Here is a 17143-nt window from a genome sequence, read left to right as displayed (position 1 = left end):
ACAAATAATTCAATTCATGTGCCAAATATATATATATATATATATATATATACACACACACAATTACAAATACATACAGAAAAATATAATTTGACAATGAACAATAAATTTTGTCTCCCGAAAGACAAAATGCAACATACAATATCTATTTTATATTATCTTAAGTTATCTCCAAAAATAAATCTGATAATACACACTATTTCTAATACATATTTATTTATCTTTATTTTTCTTTCTCTATCTCCACAAAATACTCAAAAACAATCCAAAAATAAAACCAAACATAATATAATAAAGTTTTTGTACCAAAAAAAATAGCACTAAAATAATATATCTATAAAATAAATGTTTGTTTTTGTTTTCATTTAATAAAAAGTGAAAAAAATATTTTCATAATTTTGATGAAAGTACATGAAAATTTGGATCCATGACTAATAATGGCTAAGGACAAAAGATGCACCAATTTTCAACTAATGAAAAATAAATGAGTGGAATAATAATTAAGTATGCATTGTCACTATTACAATTAGGTAAACTTGCCATGCCAAATCTTTTTCTAGGGTGCATAGGTGTTATTTATGAATTTTTTGGACTTATGATCAATTAAATAATGTTTCATATAAATTAGTTCAGAAAGGGTAAATTACTTTTTGGTCCCATAAAGAAAGGACTTTTCTCTTTTAGTCCCATGATTTAGGCCAATTAAGGGAGAGAATAAAAATTTTTTAGCAAGGAAGAGAGTGAAAATGACTCAATTTATTCCTACAGCAGCTGCTAAACACTTTTTATAGAGGGGAGGCTTTTTTTGGCGCCAATATTTGCCTCCAAAAGCTATGTTACTATTCCATCAGTAACATACTAACGATTTGACCAGTCCAGGGTGTTAGGGAAGGGTGGGAGGAGGGCGATGAGAAGGGGGCTGACGATAAGGAAGTGCGGAAGGTGGCGGGAGGGGGGGCGACGAGCAAGGGGGGAAGTTAGGAGAGGGAGAAGTGACGAGGAGAAGGGGGAAGGTTGGGACGTCTGCGCCGACGACGGGGAAGAGGGGGTGGGTTGGGGTGGGCGATTGGTGGGGGGAAGATGGGGGTCAGGCGGCGGGGATGGTGGATTGAGAAGGGGGGAAGTTGGGGACGCTGATGTCGGCAATGGCGAAGGGGGCGGCCTATTTATGGCGGGGAAGGTGGAGTTCAGGCGACGGGGGATTGTGGATTTTGGGGGGGGGGGGGGGGGTGACGGGGAAGAAAGGGTGGGGGAAGGGGTTTGGTGTTTTTTCATTTTGTTTTATTTTATTAAAATATAAATATAAATATTATATATAATAATATCATTATATATTATATTTAAATATAAAATAATATTTTAATTATTAAAAATTAATTAAAATTGCACTTAAAGCGCGTGTAGGCTACTTTCAGGACCATGGGGGTAAATTATTTTATTCTTAAAAACACAAGGAGATAATTGATATTTTTTTAACACAGGGGGGTATTTTGCACATTTTGTATATCACAGGGGGATAGCATGCATTTTTTCTGATATTTTAAGGTCATGTGTACAAACGTGTTGGTAAGCTATATGGCATGTACTCCCAACTGTATGATGACGTGTCCGATTGAAATGAGCTTATTTCTTGGGCCTACCAGATCAGTAAAGTAATAGGTAGGCGTGTTGGCCTTTCTTCCCTACTAATGAGCTTTATCCGTCTTGCTAATGAGCTAGCTAGGCTCTTAATTGGTTGGGCGAGTATGTCTAGCTTGTGGGCTTGGTTTAATAATTTTAGGAGCATCAAATATTTGTCATAATTTTAGTTTATATTAGCTCATTAGAATTTTTTTATTTAATTTTTCCTTATTATTTATCTAATTAATTACTTTAAAAAAATAATTTGACCAGTATATACTTATATGTATTTTCATTTTTTTTAAAGCATTTAGGTGATCAACTAGGTAAGAAACGAAAAGGTGTTGAATTGAGAATTTGAAGCTTTTGAGGGGTCAAAATGCAATTTCCTCAAAACTACTGCCCCAAGTCGATTAATTGCACCATTTCAGAATTCACGTTTATCTTCTGCCTCTTACTTCAGAATCGAGATTTGTATATTATTACACTAATCACTACAAATTCAGATCAGTAATTGGTAGCTGACGATAAAGAGAAAAAGAATTTCATCACCATCCCTCCAAAAGTTTTCGCTCAGATCATCCCGTAATTCAAACTTCTTGTTGCATCCAAGAATGAGCTCTCCACAGCCCCCAGGAGTAAGCACTCTTCACATAATATGTGTGTGTGATGCATGTTAAATAATGCATGCATCATCAGATCTGAATCCGGGTTTTGATTGTCTTTTTATTGAACTAAGAGGATTAAAGTTTTTTCTTTTTTCCATCTTTCTTGTGTTTTTCTTTCTTAATTAGGGCACGATGAGCATTTACACAGGATTTACGAGGCTGTGCAAGGGGTTAGCTGTGGTGTTAATCGGCGGCCACATTGTTGTGCAGATTTTGCCGACTGCTGTTTCTTATCTTGCTCTTATCCCTGCCAAGTACTGTATTCTCTTATGTCTCTTTGATTTTACATATGTGTGTGGATGATTGTTGATTTCTGTGAGTAATGTTGTTGTTGTTTTAATGGCGGGTTTGTGGGAATTATTTGAGCTGTCTTCTTGCGAGCTCTTGGTTGGACTAGCTCGCTTTAGGTTGATTATGTGAGATTCGGACGGTGGAAGGAAGGGTTACTTGGAACAGTATGTGCATCACTAGATGTTGGTTAGGAATCCTGTAAGGCTGGAGAAAGGAAGGTGTGGGGGTTGAATTTGATGTAAACTTCTTCAACATATTGGGATGATTATGACAATCATAATTGGATGCTCGGACAGGATATCACTGCTGTGTTTTCAAAGGGGAAATTTGGGGAGATTTACCATACTATGAAACACAGGACCTTCAGTTGGCTTGTTGCCAAGACGGATTTAAGCCAGTTTATTTACACATGCATGGATGCAGATGGACACACGCACGCACGCACACAAGTGTGTGAGTTAGAGAGAGGGGTGTTTGGGGGGAGAGGGAGGCCTAAAAGTCTATACATGACCCAAAAGTCGACTGCAATTAAAATTTTTTTTCACTTTGAGTGTTACTGATGAAATAAGTAAAGCATGATATGTAAGATTGACTTTTTATTAGTTGGCATGTTAAAATATTATGTGGAGATATGTGGCCAGCTTTAAGAGGATTGATACTTGTTGCTGCTAAAATTTGTAGTCAGGGGTGCAGCATCGAGTGTTTTTTATTTTCTCACATACTTCTTTAGTTAGATTCAAAAACTAAAACTTATCACATATTTACTATTTGAATGATTCACCATAGGACCATTCCTTTTGCTTGGAATCTCATTACTGCCGGATACATTGAACAGTCAATAATTGGGGTATGCATTTTTGTTTATTTTTACAGGAATTGTGTTATTAACTTTGTTACTGCCCTTTTTCTCCTTTATTACTAGGGATTCCAAACATGACTGCTATTTTACAGGTGGTCATTAGCACAGTAGGTCTGCTTTTCATTGGGAAGCTGCTTGAACCCATATGGGGTTCTAGGGAATTTTTGAAGTTCATCTTTGTAGTTAACTTTCTGACATCAGTTTGCGTTTTCATCACTGCTATTTCCTTGTACTATGTTACAAGGCAGGAGCTGTACCTGTAAGTAATTCTAAATCAACATTTTCTCCAGAAAGTATTTCATTGTTTCCAGTTTCCAATCCGTATTTCATTGTTTCTAGAAAGTATATTTTGAGCTGAATATCATGTCTTGTATTCAAGCAAATTTTGGACCTTTGTGAGTGAGGACAAATTGGGGGAGTACCACAGTAGGAAGCAATCCTTCTGACTCAACTCCCGGCGACCTAAGAGCAAGGAACTGCTGGTTGAATTTCAAAACAAACTAAGAGTAGTTTGTGTTATAATGCTATACCCTAAACTGAGATTTTACTATTTAATCTTCAACTAGCATGTCCTTTTGTTTGACATGTCATTTTTCTTTGAGTAACACAGTCATTATAGTGTTGTTCTGCCTATCAAATGTCAACTTAATAATTCTGATTTTCTTCCTTCTATTTTTCTGCAGTTATCTGCCTATTTCTGGTTTCCAAGGGGTCCTTTCAGGATTTCTAGTCGGCATCAAACAAATAATACCTGATCAAGAGTTGTCCTTGTTAAGGATAAAAGCCAAAGTATGAATTTGATCTTGGGAAATGTTCATTTGTTTCAGTATTTCACTTTTGCCACTGGCACAAGTTATTAATGTGATGTCCAAAAGTTTAACAGGCTGAGGATCATACATTAACTTATTTCATCTTTCTTGCAGTGGCTGCCTTCCCTAGCACTATTGGTCTCTATTGTTGTAAGTTTTTTCACGACGGAATCAGCATCATATCTTCCCACCATAATATTTGGCACGTATATGGGTTGGATTTACCTCAGGTACTGGCAAAGAAAGCCAGAGACAAAATTAAGAGGTGATCCAAGTGATGAATTTGCTTTCTCCACATTCTTCCCTGAATTTTTAAGGTATTTTGCTACACATCTCGTCATACTTCTGAGTTAAATTTCCTTCCTTTTATTCCTGATATCTGCATTTTAGAATGTAATTTGAGCTGATGGAATGCAGACGAATAATTGATCCTGTTGCTACAATTTTTGAGCGGATGTTTTGTGGAAGAAGATCGGAAACTCCTGATCAGACTAGGGGCTATACTTTAGGAGGTGCCTCATTACCTGGTTCAGATTCTATTGATGCATCCAGGAGGAGGTAATCTTGCTTGTTATCTGATTATTAGAGATAGATGTTTAGTCGGTTTTGTCAAGGAAAGCTTAAGTATTGATCAAACATATGATGCTGCTGTTGCTGCTCTGAGATGTGAGTAGTGGGGTTACTGTAACTTATCAGACCTTTACCTTTCCGGTGCGAGTTCATGAAGCGTTATCATTCTCCTTTATAGCATTCCATTGTATTTAGACTAGTTGTAACTTCGAAGAGGGAAGTCATGAATGTTGCGAAGACCTCTACCCACTCAGTTTTTTTCCTTTTCATCTGTTCCTGAGCAAGATACAGCAGCAAGAAGCTTAACGTGTATACTATCTATTGTTCTTTCATGATGTCTCATCATTCATGCAAGGCATTGACCTTGTGCGTGGTTAGTTTCTGACAGCTTAATTCCATGAAGTTCACTAGTTTCAATTTAGGTTTCTCTAGGCTATTCATTTGGATCAACTGAGGGATAAAAATAATGTCTATGGTTATGACTCTCGAACAAAGTTTGGAGTTTCAATCAATTCATACTCTTTCCAGCTCGAACTTTATCGGAAGCTGATCCTGCGTGCATTCATAAATATAGAAGCGAATGTACCTTTGTCTTTATTTTAAGTTTTGAATGTTAGCTGGCTTAGTAGTCATCTTTAATGAGTACTGCAATGGAATAAATAGTTCCACATTAAGGACTTTTGGCTTGCAATATGGGCTTGTTGAGTTACGTTCGCATGTGTGTGTTAAACTTATGGCAATATATTATAGATCAGCTGCTAGTTTCTTGATAAGGTATTGCAATGTAAAGATTGACAAGATTCATCTATGGACATTTCAGAATTCTGTGTTAATGCTGTTCTTGTTAACTTGCAGAGAAAGAGGTGCTCGAGCACTAGAAGAAAGATTGGCTGAGAGACTGGCTGCTGCAGCAGCAAGGACAGATGAGACACGAAGAGATGCATCAGAAAATGTCTAGAAACTCAGAGTATTCACTTCATATCCTCGGTTCCCAGATATGTGTCTTGTTGCGAGCTTCTTGTTTATATACTTTTGTAATCAAGAGGAATTTTTCCATATGTTGATCATGATCCTTATAATTTTTTATTACATCGACATGTTTCTTTTTTTCTCATTTTTGGTTTTAGCACAAGGAATTTTCCTCTACTTCTATGAATTGTTTGATTTCATTGTTTGCTTTGAACTTGCTATATTTTAGAAACAAAATATTTCATTTCTTGTTAGTCTCATTATATAATAAAACGGAATTGAAATGTATATAATTGGAAATAAATTCTAGATTAAGAGTATCTAATACATTAAAAAAAAAAATGGAGTATATTAGTAATATGTGTGGAAACAAAGATGAAAAATGGTATTATTCACTTCAAAAAAATGCTATAGAACAAAATGAAAAGATATTTCTACTTGTGCAAGAATCATTAATTTGTCAAAGAATCAATCCTTCCTCAGGGCAATGTACTGAACCATGTCTCTTTAGGAACTTCTGCCAGCTCCACCTACATGTACATTCTCCTTTTGTCTGAAAGAGAAATCACTCATACTTATCTGAATTTCATGCTGACCTCTGTCGCCTAACTGAGTAGGCTTTTCAACATCCCTTTCTATCTCATTGGTGTTCATGCCATTTCTAATAAAATCATCGATATCATGGTCGTGTAGGGGGGCTGATGCCCCCTCCCCGCCCCACCCTTCATTGCTGAAGTTAGATGCCCTCGGAGATGCAACATTGTTATCGCTATACTCTTTGTGGCCACGGAGAAGATAGACTGGTGACGTGCTACCATGCAGTGGGGAGGCAGGACGACTGGAGAATGGGGTGGTGCTGGCTGAACGCCGCCCCTGTCTCAGCTGCTTCTTGGCTGTCTGGTGCCACCCCCGCAACGCTGATGCCACTTGGTCACTGAATATGACTGGCTTCATGTTTGTGCCCATCTGGAAATTTGGATTTAGAAGAGTCAGAGATAATGCCTGTTAAAGCTACCCGTCGTAAATTATTGTTATACTCCCGTTTACTGACTTCAACATTAAAGGGCTATCATTAGAGAAATCCCTAACATGTGTTTGTACTGCATGCTAACTCAAAAGAAATTAAATCAAGGTTCGACACTTATTGAGAGAGCGACAACGAGTGTCCAGAACTAATACAGGAAGTGAAGGGGATACCTGAGTGACCAAGGCATAGAGAGGAAGAGTCACATAGCTGCACAGGACTTGTATCAGGACACTGCAAAAGTTAAAGAACCACCAGTTAATTCGTCGAGAGATACTGAAATCGAATCAGTTGTTTGTCGAAATGATTTCAAATGACATCATATAGAAATTAGGCATACCCCATTGCGATCCGTATGACTAAATCTTCAATGTTCTCATGGTAGCAAGAGGGATATCCAAATTTCCACTGCAGAGAATACAAGACAAATCTTTTGTTAAAACGAAAATGTTCAAAAAAAACATGAGCACTTCTCCTAGATAGGTTTTAGCAGACAACTTACCCAACTCCAAGCAAAGAAAGCAAGTTGAAATGCATTCTGCAAAAAGCATAAGTACATAAAATCAATGAGGTCGCCCAAGGAAGTATTTGCAATTACTTTAAAGTAATATATCAGCTTCTTGCTCCGCAAAAGCTTCTACTTTTAAACTGGAAGTATTATTTTTACTATTTTACCCTTATCCTTACGGTAACAATTCTAAACATGTGGGGGTAAATTACATTGACACCCCATAACGTTAGGTTAAAATACACAAATATTTTATGTTTTTGTAAAATTACAACGACACCTCCTAAAAGGTTTTAGTATAATATTTTTTAGGGGGTTTGGTGTAGGCTTTGCCTCTGAATAGGGGATATAGTTGTAATTTATAATTATAACCTAAGAGGGTTTAGCAGTAATATTGCAAAAAGTAGGAGTGTTTATGTATTTTGGTCTAATTTTCGAGGGTGTCAATGTAATTTACCCTAACGTATGAGGTTAAAATTGTCATTTGTCAGTTAACCTTATCTCAAAAGCTATTCTCCCGAACACTTGCTATTAAGCTGTTTTCTTGACTTTTTATTGTTTTCTACTAACACTCTTAACTATTGATTATGCTGCAACTTACAATTTTTTTCTAAGAATGGTGAAAATCTCTTCAAAACAATCACTAAAATCATGTCATAACTTGCATATGTTAAACAAATCTTTTAAGGAGAAAATTACCTGAAAAAGAACTAAGTGAATCAAGAAAAGAATCAGACCGGGCCGGTTGAACCAGAAAAGGTCATCACCCGGTTGAACCACTGGGGTCCCCTTTATCACATCTCCCCTCTCAAGAATTCTTATCCCCATTTTTGTTATGATAACTTGCAGTTTCGCTCCTACCAACAGAATTATCTGCACATGTACCCCAAAATTAACGTCAAGTGCATCTTTTAAGATGCAGGGAACAAAATTGAGTAAATTATATTGACAACCCTTCAAGTTAGGTTAAAATACACAAACTCCCCTTACTCTTTGCAAAATTACAAGCACACTCTCTTAGGGGTGTTAGTGTAAACTTTTGCAACTTAAGGGGGGTGTATTTATAATTTTACAAAATATCAAAAATTTTGTGTATTTGGACGAGGGTATCAATGTAATTTGCCAATAAAAAGAAAAAGGAAAGTGAAAAATAGAGCAAAAACATGTGAATCTTTTTGCACTCACAATTAAAGGGATGAAGGGTAGCCAAAAGTGCGAATACCACCCTGTTCATAAAATAATAAACACAAATATTAGTTGAATTTCTTGAATTTATGGAAATAATTAGATGAATAAAACTTTCAAATTCTAATACATAATAACCACAAAATCCCTATAAAAAATGGTTAACACAAAATCCCTATAAAAAATGGTTAATTTAAATAATTTGTTCGAGAACTAGTATATTTACCGACTGTACATCTTCTTCTTTTTGAAAATTATCGAAACCTCCCCAAAAGTTTATAATATTTACATATCATCCCATTTCGTTTAACCGAATGGTAATATTTGAAAGTTTTTAATGGGATGTCAACGACTATTTCGAAAAATATAGGGGTGTAATTACTTTATATATAATTTCAATAGAAGGAGATAATTACAAAAAGTTCTTTAAAGTGGAAATTTAGAAGCACTTTTGTAATTTCACAAGAAAGAAGTGTATAATTAGTAATTATATTAAATTGCAGGGAAGATAATTGTAATTAACTATGACTGTGAGGTATGTATTTTAGACTCACCGTTGGTGTTGGTGAGGAGAATCAGAACAGCACAGAGCCATATCGCAGGACTGCACGACAAAATTGTCACAAAATCACAAGGCAGATCTAAAACGTGCCAAAGAAATCAGGACAAAACAATGGATTAATTATAATTAAACACTCTCTAAAAATACAAAATTACACTTGACCCCTTTTATTAGTATTTTTTACGAAAAATACTGACGTTAGCAAAATAATTACATAAACTTTCAACTTTATCCCCAATTTTTGTACTTATAATGCGAAAAATGTAATGGTGTTAACCCCACTCTTAATATATACCTTATTTATTCCTTTATAAGTACAAAAAATATACGGGTGAATAGCAATTTATCCCCTTGTCATATTGAAAATGAAGAGCAAAAATAAAATTTAATTTTTTTGCTAACGTCAGCATTTCTCGTTCAACCTCAATGAAAGGGGGTTAGATGTAAAAAAAAGAATTTCTGGAAAAAGATGTAAGTATAATTTTAAAAAAAATTGACAAAAAATATAATTTTGTATTTTTAAAAAGAAAAGTTAAGTGTAATTAATCTTAAAATAATCGTATAATCACAATAAAGAGCTGTCCCACTAACCTTATACCGACGACGACTTTGAAATCCTCCTCAAGTGATCTGCTGATATACTTGTGGAAATCGAATGATTCTTGGCTATGAGGTGTTAAATGTGCCTGAAAAATTCAACACTCTAAATTAATGGATCTTTTTTTACATAGAATTAACTATTTTGGTACAAAATTGGAAGGGAAATTGCATTTTAGTCCTATATGATAGATAGATAGAGAATATTGCACTTTTGGTCTCACAGTTTACGGGCTTAGCACATTTGATATCATAAACTGGGTCCCAAATGCTACAATTTTTATTCTACAAGACAAAAAATGCTATAATTTTTTGTTAAATGGTAACAAATGTTCTAAGTTTGTAAATTACGGAACAAAAAATATAACACCCTCTGTCGTAGTCTGGACCAAAATAACAATTTTCCCCGAAATTGGACAATGTTTTGGTGCTATATATGTATGACTTACTGTTATAAAGCCATGTCTGAGTGTCAGGTAGTCCACTTTTGCAACTGATGTCAAGAATTGCCTGAAGAAACACACCTAAAATATAGGGGAGGAAAATGTAATTATTAGGAAGTACAGAGGTTTTATGCAAAATTACCGATTTATATAATTTTAAATTCTAGTACTTTTTCAGTCGTTATTACAGTATGAAAAGCTGATTATGTCAAATAATCTAATATCTTGTAAGCTCTAACATATTATTTATCTAAACACTTTAAGAACTTATTTTTATAATAAAATTAAATAGTTTTAAGCTTTTCAAAGCATCTTATAAGATGTAAGAACTTTGTCATTGGAACTATGACATTTTCTACACTTTGACATCTAAACTTTTTTTTGTGTTAACTTACCATCTCAACTTTACGAAATTTTACACTTTGCCATTTATAACTAGTTAACATTACATACAGTGCACATGGGATATAATATATTTTTACATATGCACAACATGTATTGCTTTTTCGGCAAAAAAAATCAGCAAAACAAAGGTTATATATGGTAAAGTGCAGATTCGACAAAGTCGAGATGGTAAGTTGACACGAAAAAAAATTTAAATATCAGAGTAAAAATGGGCAAAGTTCGAATGACAAAATGTAATTTACCCTAAACTTAATATAAACAGTTAAAAAAAGCAGAAATAAAAAAAAAATATTTTAGTATATGTTTTAAGTCTTTTTACATAAAGCAATTTCTTGATATTGACATTTAAAAATTAGTATAAATGAAAATAAAAATAATAAATAGAAAGAAAAAGGGTCTTACTATCCAGAGGAGAAGAGGTGACTTGCTCCAGAAATGCAAATGCCTGCGTCCAAACGACGTGTCCCTTGCAAATCTGAATCTCTCTGGGTCTGCATGCACCATAATTAAATCAAATACAAATATTAATTCATAGAAACCACCAGTTGAGCACTGTCGAGGGAGAAATCACCAGTTGAGCACTGTTATACTGTATAATTTTATTTTATTAATAAAATTTATATTTATCCAAAATATTAATTCATAGAATTTGATTGAAATGAAAACCATCAATTGTTATTATTATTTGATTAATTTATTATAATTATCGAATCAAATATTTGTATTTAACCACTAATTATTCATATTATATAATTATATATAACTAACAACTACTATTAAAGTGGACCAACGTCCACACGTTGGTGGGATTTGAATCCATTATTTTAGAATCACGGGGACTTCAATTTCACCAATTAAATTAGGCCTCAATAGCTACTATATGTACGAATTATTTTTTTTCCTTGTAGAATTACAAAAAAAAAAAATTGAAATAAATTATTTTTTATATTATAAATGAGTACAACTTAAATTTTAGCAACAATTAATTATTGTTTATCATTTTTTTTATAATTATAATATTTGTCATAATTTTTAACTATATATAATAGTTCGGCTTCACATCATAACGAAGATATATTTCTTCTTGCCACTAGAAAAAAAATATACTCTTCGCTATGGAAATTAGTGGTGAGAAATTATTAGGTAAATTATATTAACATCCTTTGAGATTAGGCTAAATTATACAGATACTTTTTGTGTTTCATAAAATTATAGCTACACCCTCTGAGGGTGTTAGTGTAATATTTTAACAAAATTACAGCTACACCCCCTGAGGAGTGTTGGTGTAACGTTTTTCAGGGAATACATTTGAACATGGGGAGTAGTTATAATTTTGCAAAAAGTAGGGCGTGTTTACGTATTTTGACCTAACCATAGGATGTGTCATATATAATTTATCCTAGTTATTGTTAATCATGGTTAAATAAAAATCGATACGAAAATTTAGACTATCCATCATAGGAATTATTTTTACCATGGCTATGAGCGGTAACAAATATTTTCACCATAGTTTTTAGCCATGACAAATATTTGAGGGACACTCCCAAAAACCGCGGCTAATAACTATTATATGATCGTGATCAATAATTATTTACAATAATTATTTATTATTAATTATAATAATTAATTATGATTAAATATTAAATTTTTTCTAGTGAGCTAGCGTGGATGAAAGGCTCAATTTGGCAGTGGAATAAAATCTAGGGATAATTACACTCCCCTTCCTGAAGTTTTGAGGTTTGGTGTAATCACACGTAAATTTTTTATGGTTTGAAAAATTATATCCAGCACCCTTGAGGTTTGCTTCCGTCTAACAAAAAAGTCCCTCTATTGGTCAAAATCCACCGAATTTGCTAATATTAATAAAAAAATAATCTATATTAACTCCAAATTGACTTATTACGAACTTTTTGCAAGTCAAATAATTTTTTTATGATCAAATTACCCTTATACGTCTTCATGCATTAATGCATGTGAGAAGATATATTTTCACCGTTATAAAGGTAGTTTAGTCCAAAAATAATTATTTGACCTACAATAAGTTAGTAATAAGTCAATCGAGGATAAATTTCAATTTTCATTCGATTCTTTTATTAATATCAACATATTCAGTTAATTTTGATTGACGAAAGAATTTATTTGTTAGATGAAAACAAACTTTAAGGGTGTTAGATGTATTTTTCAAAACTATAGAAAATTTACGTGTAATTATACCAAATCTTAGAAAAGAAGAGCGTAACCACCCCTAAAATCTGTAAACTTTGAAATTTGACCCCTTGTTTTAAATAATAATAATAATAAAAAAAAGGGCCCAAGAATCCGAAGAGACGTGTCAAAAATTGTAGGTGGATAAATTGGAAGAAGGAATTCATCAAGAAATACAAACAAATTAATCCAAGTCCAAGTAATATTTGAATTCTTTTTTGTTTTTTCCTTTAGGGATCATATGTAAAATGGGTTTTCCATTTTTTCCAATTAAATATACTCTTATATATATATATATATATTTATTAATTAATTTGATGATAATGACCTCAAAATGGCCAATCAATTTGTAAAAAGTTATTATAATCATCCGACATATAAACAAGGTTGAAGTCATGGTTTTGAGTCTCACAAGATGCGTATGCGTGGATATTTATCTAACTTTATGTAAGTTTATCATAAATTATTTAATTATATTTTACTATAATAATGTATTGATGGTTCAATTTATTAAAATATTGGTTAATAATTTAATTAACATTTTTATAAAAAAAAATAGCACTAATATATAATGCAAAAATTAAGTTACCATTGTAGTATTGGTACTGAATTGTCTTTGTTTCATTCTCCCATGATTTCCATTTCCTCATCTGCATCAATATCAACAACCATTTCTCAATGAATTAAAGAATATGTGTATAATAAAACATAGATGTAAAAAGAATTATAATTTTATAAATATATGTTAATGAAATAAATAAAAAATACTAAAAAATATAAGAAAATTCATGAAAAATTATTGAAAAAAAATAGAGAAGAAAAAAGAATGGGGAGAGAGAGAGAGAGAGAGAGATGGAGGTTAATAAAATAATTAAAATAAATTAACAAACCAAATAATTGAAAATACCAAAAAAGTTTTTTTTGATTATACTAGCCGTTCTGGCACAGTGTTTCTGTGTGCATATAATAAATAATTTTTTACGCTTTAAAATATATTATAAATAAAAGCACAACATACAAATCACTACTTTACGTTAAAAAATAAAAAATAAAGAAAACTAATTTATTAGTTAAATATAATTTGGAAAGTTGAATAAGGCAGTTATCTTATTAGCTGAACGATATGTTTTATTTTAAAAATTGATACGACAGTGTCATTAACCATAATTTGTGAGTATGAAACTCGTTTCCTTTTTATATTAGTATAGATAAAGGTATAAATTCTAGTTTCTCTATATTGCTCCTTTATGTAAATTATTATTATCACATGTATTTCAGAAAAAATGGAATTACTATATAAAAAAAAAGAGAGTATTTCTTACATTATAAATGACTATAGTTTAAAAATTATAGTAAATTAATATTATCGACTACGATAAGATAAATCATCGTGAAAATTTAAGTTTTCACCACAATTAATTAATATTTTTCTCATGGTTTTACTATCATCAAAGTATTTATGATGATTCGTTAGCATTGTGAAGCAGTGGTTGATTGCTAGTCGTCGCGATTTTTTACTTTTGATCATAATAATTTGTTGCAATAAATATATAAATACATATGTGATTGATTCATATTTTAAGAAGAAGATAAAATTTTCAAGAAAAAGAAAGGGATTTATATATATATTTGAAGCAATTAAGAAAACTTATAATAGGGAACTAAAAGAAATATGTTTATATATATAGAAAAAAATGCAAGCAACCCCTTGTGATATTGTAAATGAGCAAATTATCTCCTTATGAAAAAATAAATAGCGATTTACCTCCTTGTATTTTTTAAAATACATCAATTTACTCCTCTATAATTTTTAAAACGAAGCAATTTACCTCCTAATATAAAGAGGTAAATTGCATCGTTTTAAAAAGTACAAAGGGATAAATTGCTATATTTTTTTCATAGGGAAGTAATGTGCTCATTTTCAATATCACATTAGGGTAAATTGCTATTCACCCTGTATATATATAGATATAAGAGAATTATTCTAATTATTAATTACCTTTAGCCTTCCCAAGCCATAAGTGATAACACAGTAGAGGATATGAGCAACAGCCAATACAAAAATGAAGATATGGAGCTGGTGTATCCCATATGCTGAAACAAATTGTACTTGCCCCTGCAATAGTTGTACCCAACACATTTATTACATATATATATATATATATCACATGAATTAATAAATAATAATTTTAATTTGCACTTATCTTACAAAAACAGAACACTAATAATTACTATAGGGTAAATTACAATTTGAAAAATTACAAATATTCCTCCCATTTTACTGTTCGTTTAACAACAAAATTTTTTATAGTGAACTAACAAAAATGCGTTTATGAATTTTTATCTATTTTTTTAGAATTTTTTAAAATACTTTTACAGACTAATATGTCCTATGAATTATTTACTTTATATATTCACCCTCAATTTTCTTATTACATTTTCTCAAACGTTTTTCTTAAAAAAAAAAAAAAAACAACAAGGATAAAGTAGTATTTTTCACCTCACTGTTTATGGACTACGTAATTATTTTTCGAAAATATTTGTAATTTTTCAAATAATAAATTAACGAATATTTGTAAGTATCCACTACAAGAAATATGTCATTTAACCATGAGTTTACCAATAAATACCTGTAACAAATAGTCGTTGACCACGACCAAGCAACGGTTATTGGCCGTGGTTTTTGCGAGGGTGGCTAAAATATTTGTCATGGTTAAAAACTAAATTTTTTGCATCGATTTTACTTAATCATGATCAATAATAATTATTTACCATGATTTTTTAGCCACAATCTTTAATAATAATAATAATAATAAATAATTGATTACCTTTATCAAGCATGGATCATCGTAGTCGTCATTATCGCCTTCGTAATTTCTACAAGGATGCCAAGAATGACCCACGCTTCTCGGAACACAAATTTCAGCGATATAGTCTTGCGTTACTGTCAGCAGTAGTGAGATGAATCCCAGCAGCATCAACTCTTCCAAAAAATAAAAAATAAAATCAAATTATTTCTTAATTAATATTATTTTAATTTAATTTAATTACAAGCTTGAAATAAAATTATTAATTACTCATTAATAGTCTAATACCTGCTTTAATCTTATCCAATGCTTCAAATAGCGATGGCTTTCTCTTTTTCTTCAACCACTGCAACAGAAATACATATACAACAATTAATTAATTATAAAAAAAATCAATATATATATTTTTGATTATCATGCAATACTATATTTTTATAAATAGAAATAATTTATATATGATCGATATTTCGTTTATTTGCAACGGGAAGAAAATACAAAAGACGTATTTATACATTAAAAAAATTAACGGTAGGTGTGATAGAAATATTAATTATACGAACTATATAATATATATAGTGAAATAATGAAAAAAAAAATTAGCAATTTTGATCATGCAATGTAACAATAAGAATATAAACACAAAAATTTGTGTATGTGTGTGTATATATATATGTGGAGTACGTACGGATCCAATATGATGAATGAGTTGCTCGATGAGTATCGATATAGCGATCAAAATGAAGAAAAGGACGGCCACGGCCCATGTAGGAGTCGCCACCAACGGCCGCTCTTTACCAGCCATTTTTCCCCAAACGGGAACGAGAAGAAGTTATAAACGATGAATATATTTGATTGGAAAAATGAGTCAACACAGTACGATCGTACATATGAGTATTTATCTTGAAATAATATCTCGCTCCTCGTACCGTTGGAGACTTTAAAATATGTGTATTTGGTGTGTGGGTGTGTGTGCGTGTATATATATATATATAGAAAGAGAGAGAGAGATGAGGAGTGAAGAAGAAATATGAGAAGTGAAGAAGAAATATGGGAAGCGAAGGTCAATATATACATTGAATTATGAAGGCGTGTACGTTTCGTGGGTCAACAAAAGTGTTATATAATTGGAATAATAACTTCATCGATGATGATTGAGAAATAAGGATATGACTTTTTCCATGATTTTAACTAAATTTGGGTTTGATTTGTCCACGTTTTGATAAGTCGACAATTAAGGTCTTAAAATGGGTTATGAAATTATATAGAGGATAAGCTAAACACGTATGTGGTTATTTCAATCTCGATTTTCTTTTTTTAAGTTAAGTCGTGATTTGGAGAAATTTCAATGTTATAATTATATTAGTATTTCAATAAATTAAATTAGATAAGATCCATCAATACATTTTTATAATAAAAAATAATAAAATAAATTACGATAAACTCGTATAGAATAAGATAAGTACCTCAAACTCGTTGTTTCAAACTTATTCATGGAACATCGATTTTTTTCAAAAGGGCAGGATACTATTGATATACATTGAGTTAATTCATTGATATAAATGCAATTTACCCTCCTGTGATATTAAAAATGAGCAAATTACCCTATATGAAAAATAATAGT

At 31.8% G+C, this 17143-nt stretch overlaps 2 protein-coding genes across 2 annotated transcripts; one reads left to right on the top strand and one right to left on the bottom strand.

The window, feature by feature from the left end:
• The first annotated feature begins 2056 nt into the window (after positions 1-2056).
• Positions 2057-5931, top strand: LOC105161110 (rhomboid-like protein 19). The gene is made up of 8 exons (XM_011078698.3): positions 2057-2258; positions 2415-2542; positions 3366-3426; positions 3531-3697; positions 4122-4227; positions 4362-4564; positions 4665-4805; positions 5673-5931. The coding sequence occupies exons 1-8, from the start codon at positions 2235-2237 to the stop codon at positions 5773-5775; spliced, it is 933 nt and encodes a 310-aa protein (XP_011077000.1). The 5' UTR covers positions 2057-2234; the 3' UTR covers positions 5776-5931.
• A 180-nt stretch (positions 5932-6111) lies between these two features.
• On the bottom strand, positions 6112-16559 carry LOC105161206 (MLO-like protein 6). Its single transcript, XM_011078825.3, has 15 exons — positions 16208-16559; positions 15811-15868; positions 15544-15698; positions 14715-14831; positions 13305-13365; positions 10913-11001; positions 10112-10186; positions 9657-9751; positions 9058-9107; positions 8504-8544; positions 8018-8191; positions 7313-7348; positions 7151-7218; positions 6984-7044; positions 6112-6752 (listed from the first exon to the last, which is right to left on the bottom strand). Exons 1-15 carry the CDS (start codon positions 16322-16324, stop codon positions 6294-6296), a joined length of 1656 nt encoding a protein of 551 aa, XP_011077127.2. The 5' UTR covers positions 16325-16559; the 3' UTR covers positions 6112-6293.
• Positions 16560-17143: the final 584 nt, after the last annotated feature.

Source organism: Sesamum indicum, linkage group LG4, assembly GCF_026168435.1.
Source record: "Sesamum indicum cultivar Baizhima isolate 11 linkage group LG4, ASM2616843v1, whole genome shotgun sequence".
NCBI lineage: Eukaryota > Viridiplantae > Streptophyta > Magnoliopsida > Lamiales > Pedaliaceae > Sesamum > Sesamum indicum.
Note: the sequence above shows the minus strand (reverse complement) of the source record. Positions and strands in the feature narration are given on the sequence as shown.

What these genes read in the sequence shown, in the direction of transcription:
- LOC105161110 (XM_011078698.3), top strand. Translation starts at nt 2,235, where the DNA reads ATGAGCTCTCCACAGCCCCCAGGA. An exon ending in ACAAGGCAGGAGCTGTACCT is followed by an intron (nt 3,698 to 4,121) that starts GTAAGTAATTCT and finishes ATTTTTCTGCAG; the next exon opens with TTATCTGCCTATTTCTGGTT. An exon ending in TGTTAAGGATAAAAGCCAAA is followed by an intron (nt 4,228 to 4,361) that starts GTATGAATTTGA and finishes TCTTTCTTGCAG; the next exon opens with TGGCTGCCTTCCCTAGCACT.
- LOC105161206 (XM_011078825.3), bottom strand. Translation starts at nt 16,324, where the DNA reads ATGGCTGGTAAAGAGCGGCCGTTGGTGGCGACTCCTACATGGGCCGTG. An exon ending in CACCTCTTCTCCTCTGGATA is followed by an intron (nt 10,187 to 10,912) that starts GTAAGACCCTTT and finishes CCTATATTTTAG; the next exon opens with GTGTGTTTCTTCAGGCAATT. An exon ending in AAAGTCGTCGTCGGTATAAG is followed by an intron (nt 9,108 to 9,656) that starts GTTAGTGGGACA and finishes TTTGTCGTGCAG; the next exon opens with TCCTGCGATATGGCTCTGTG.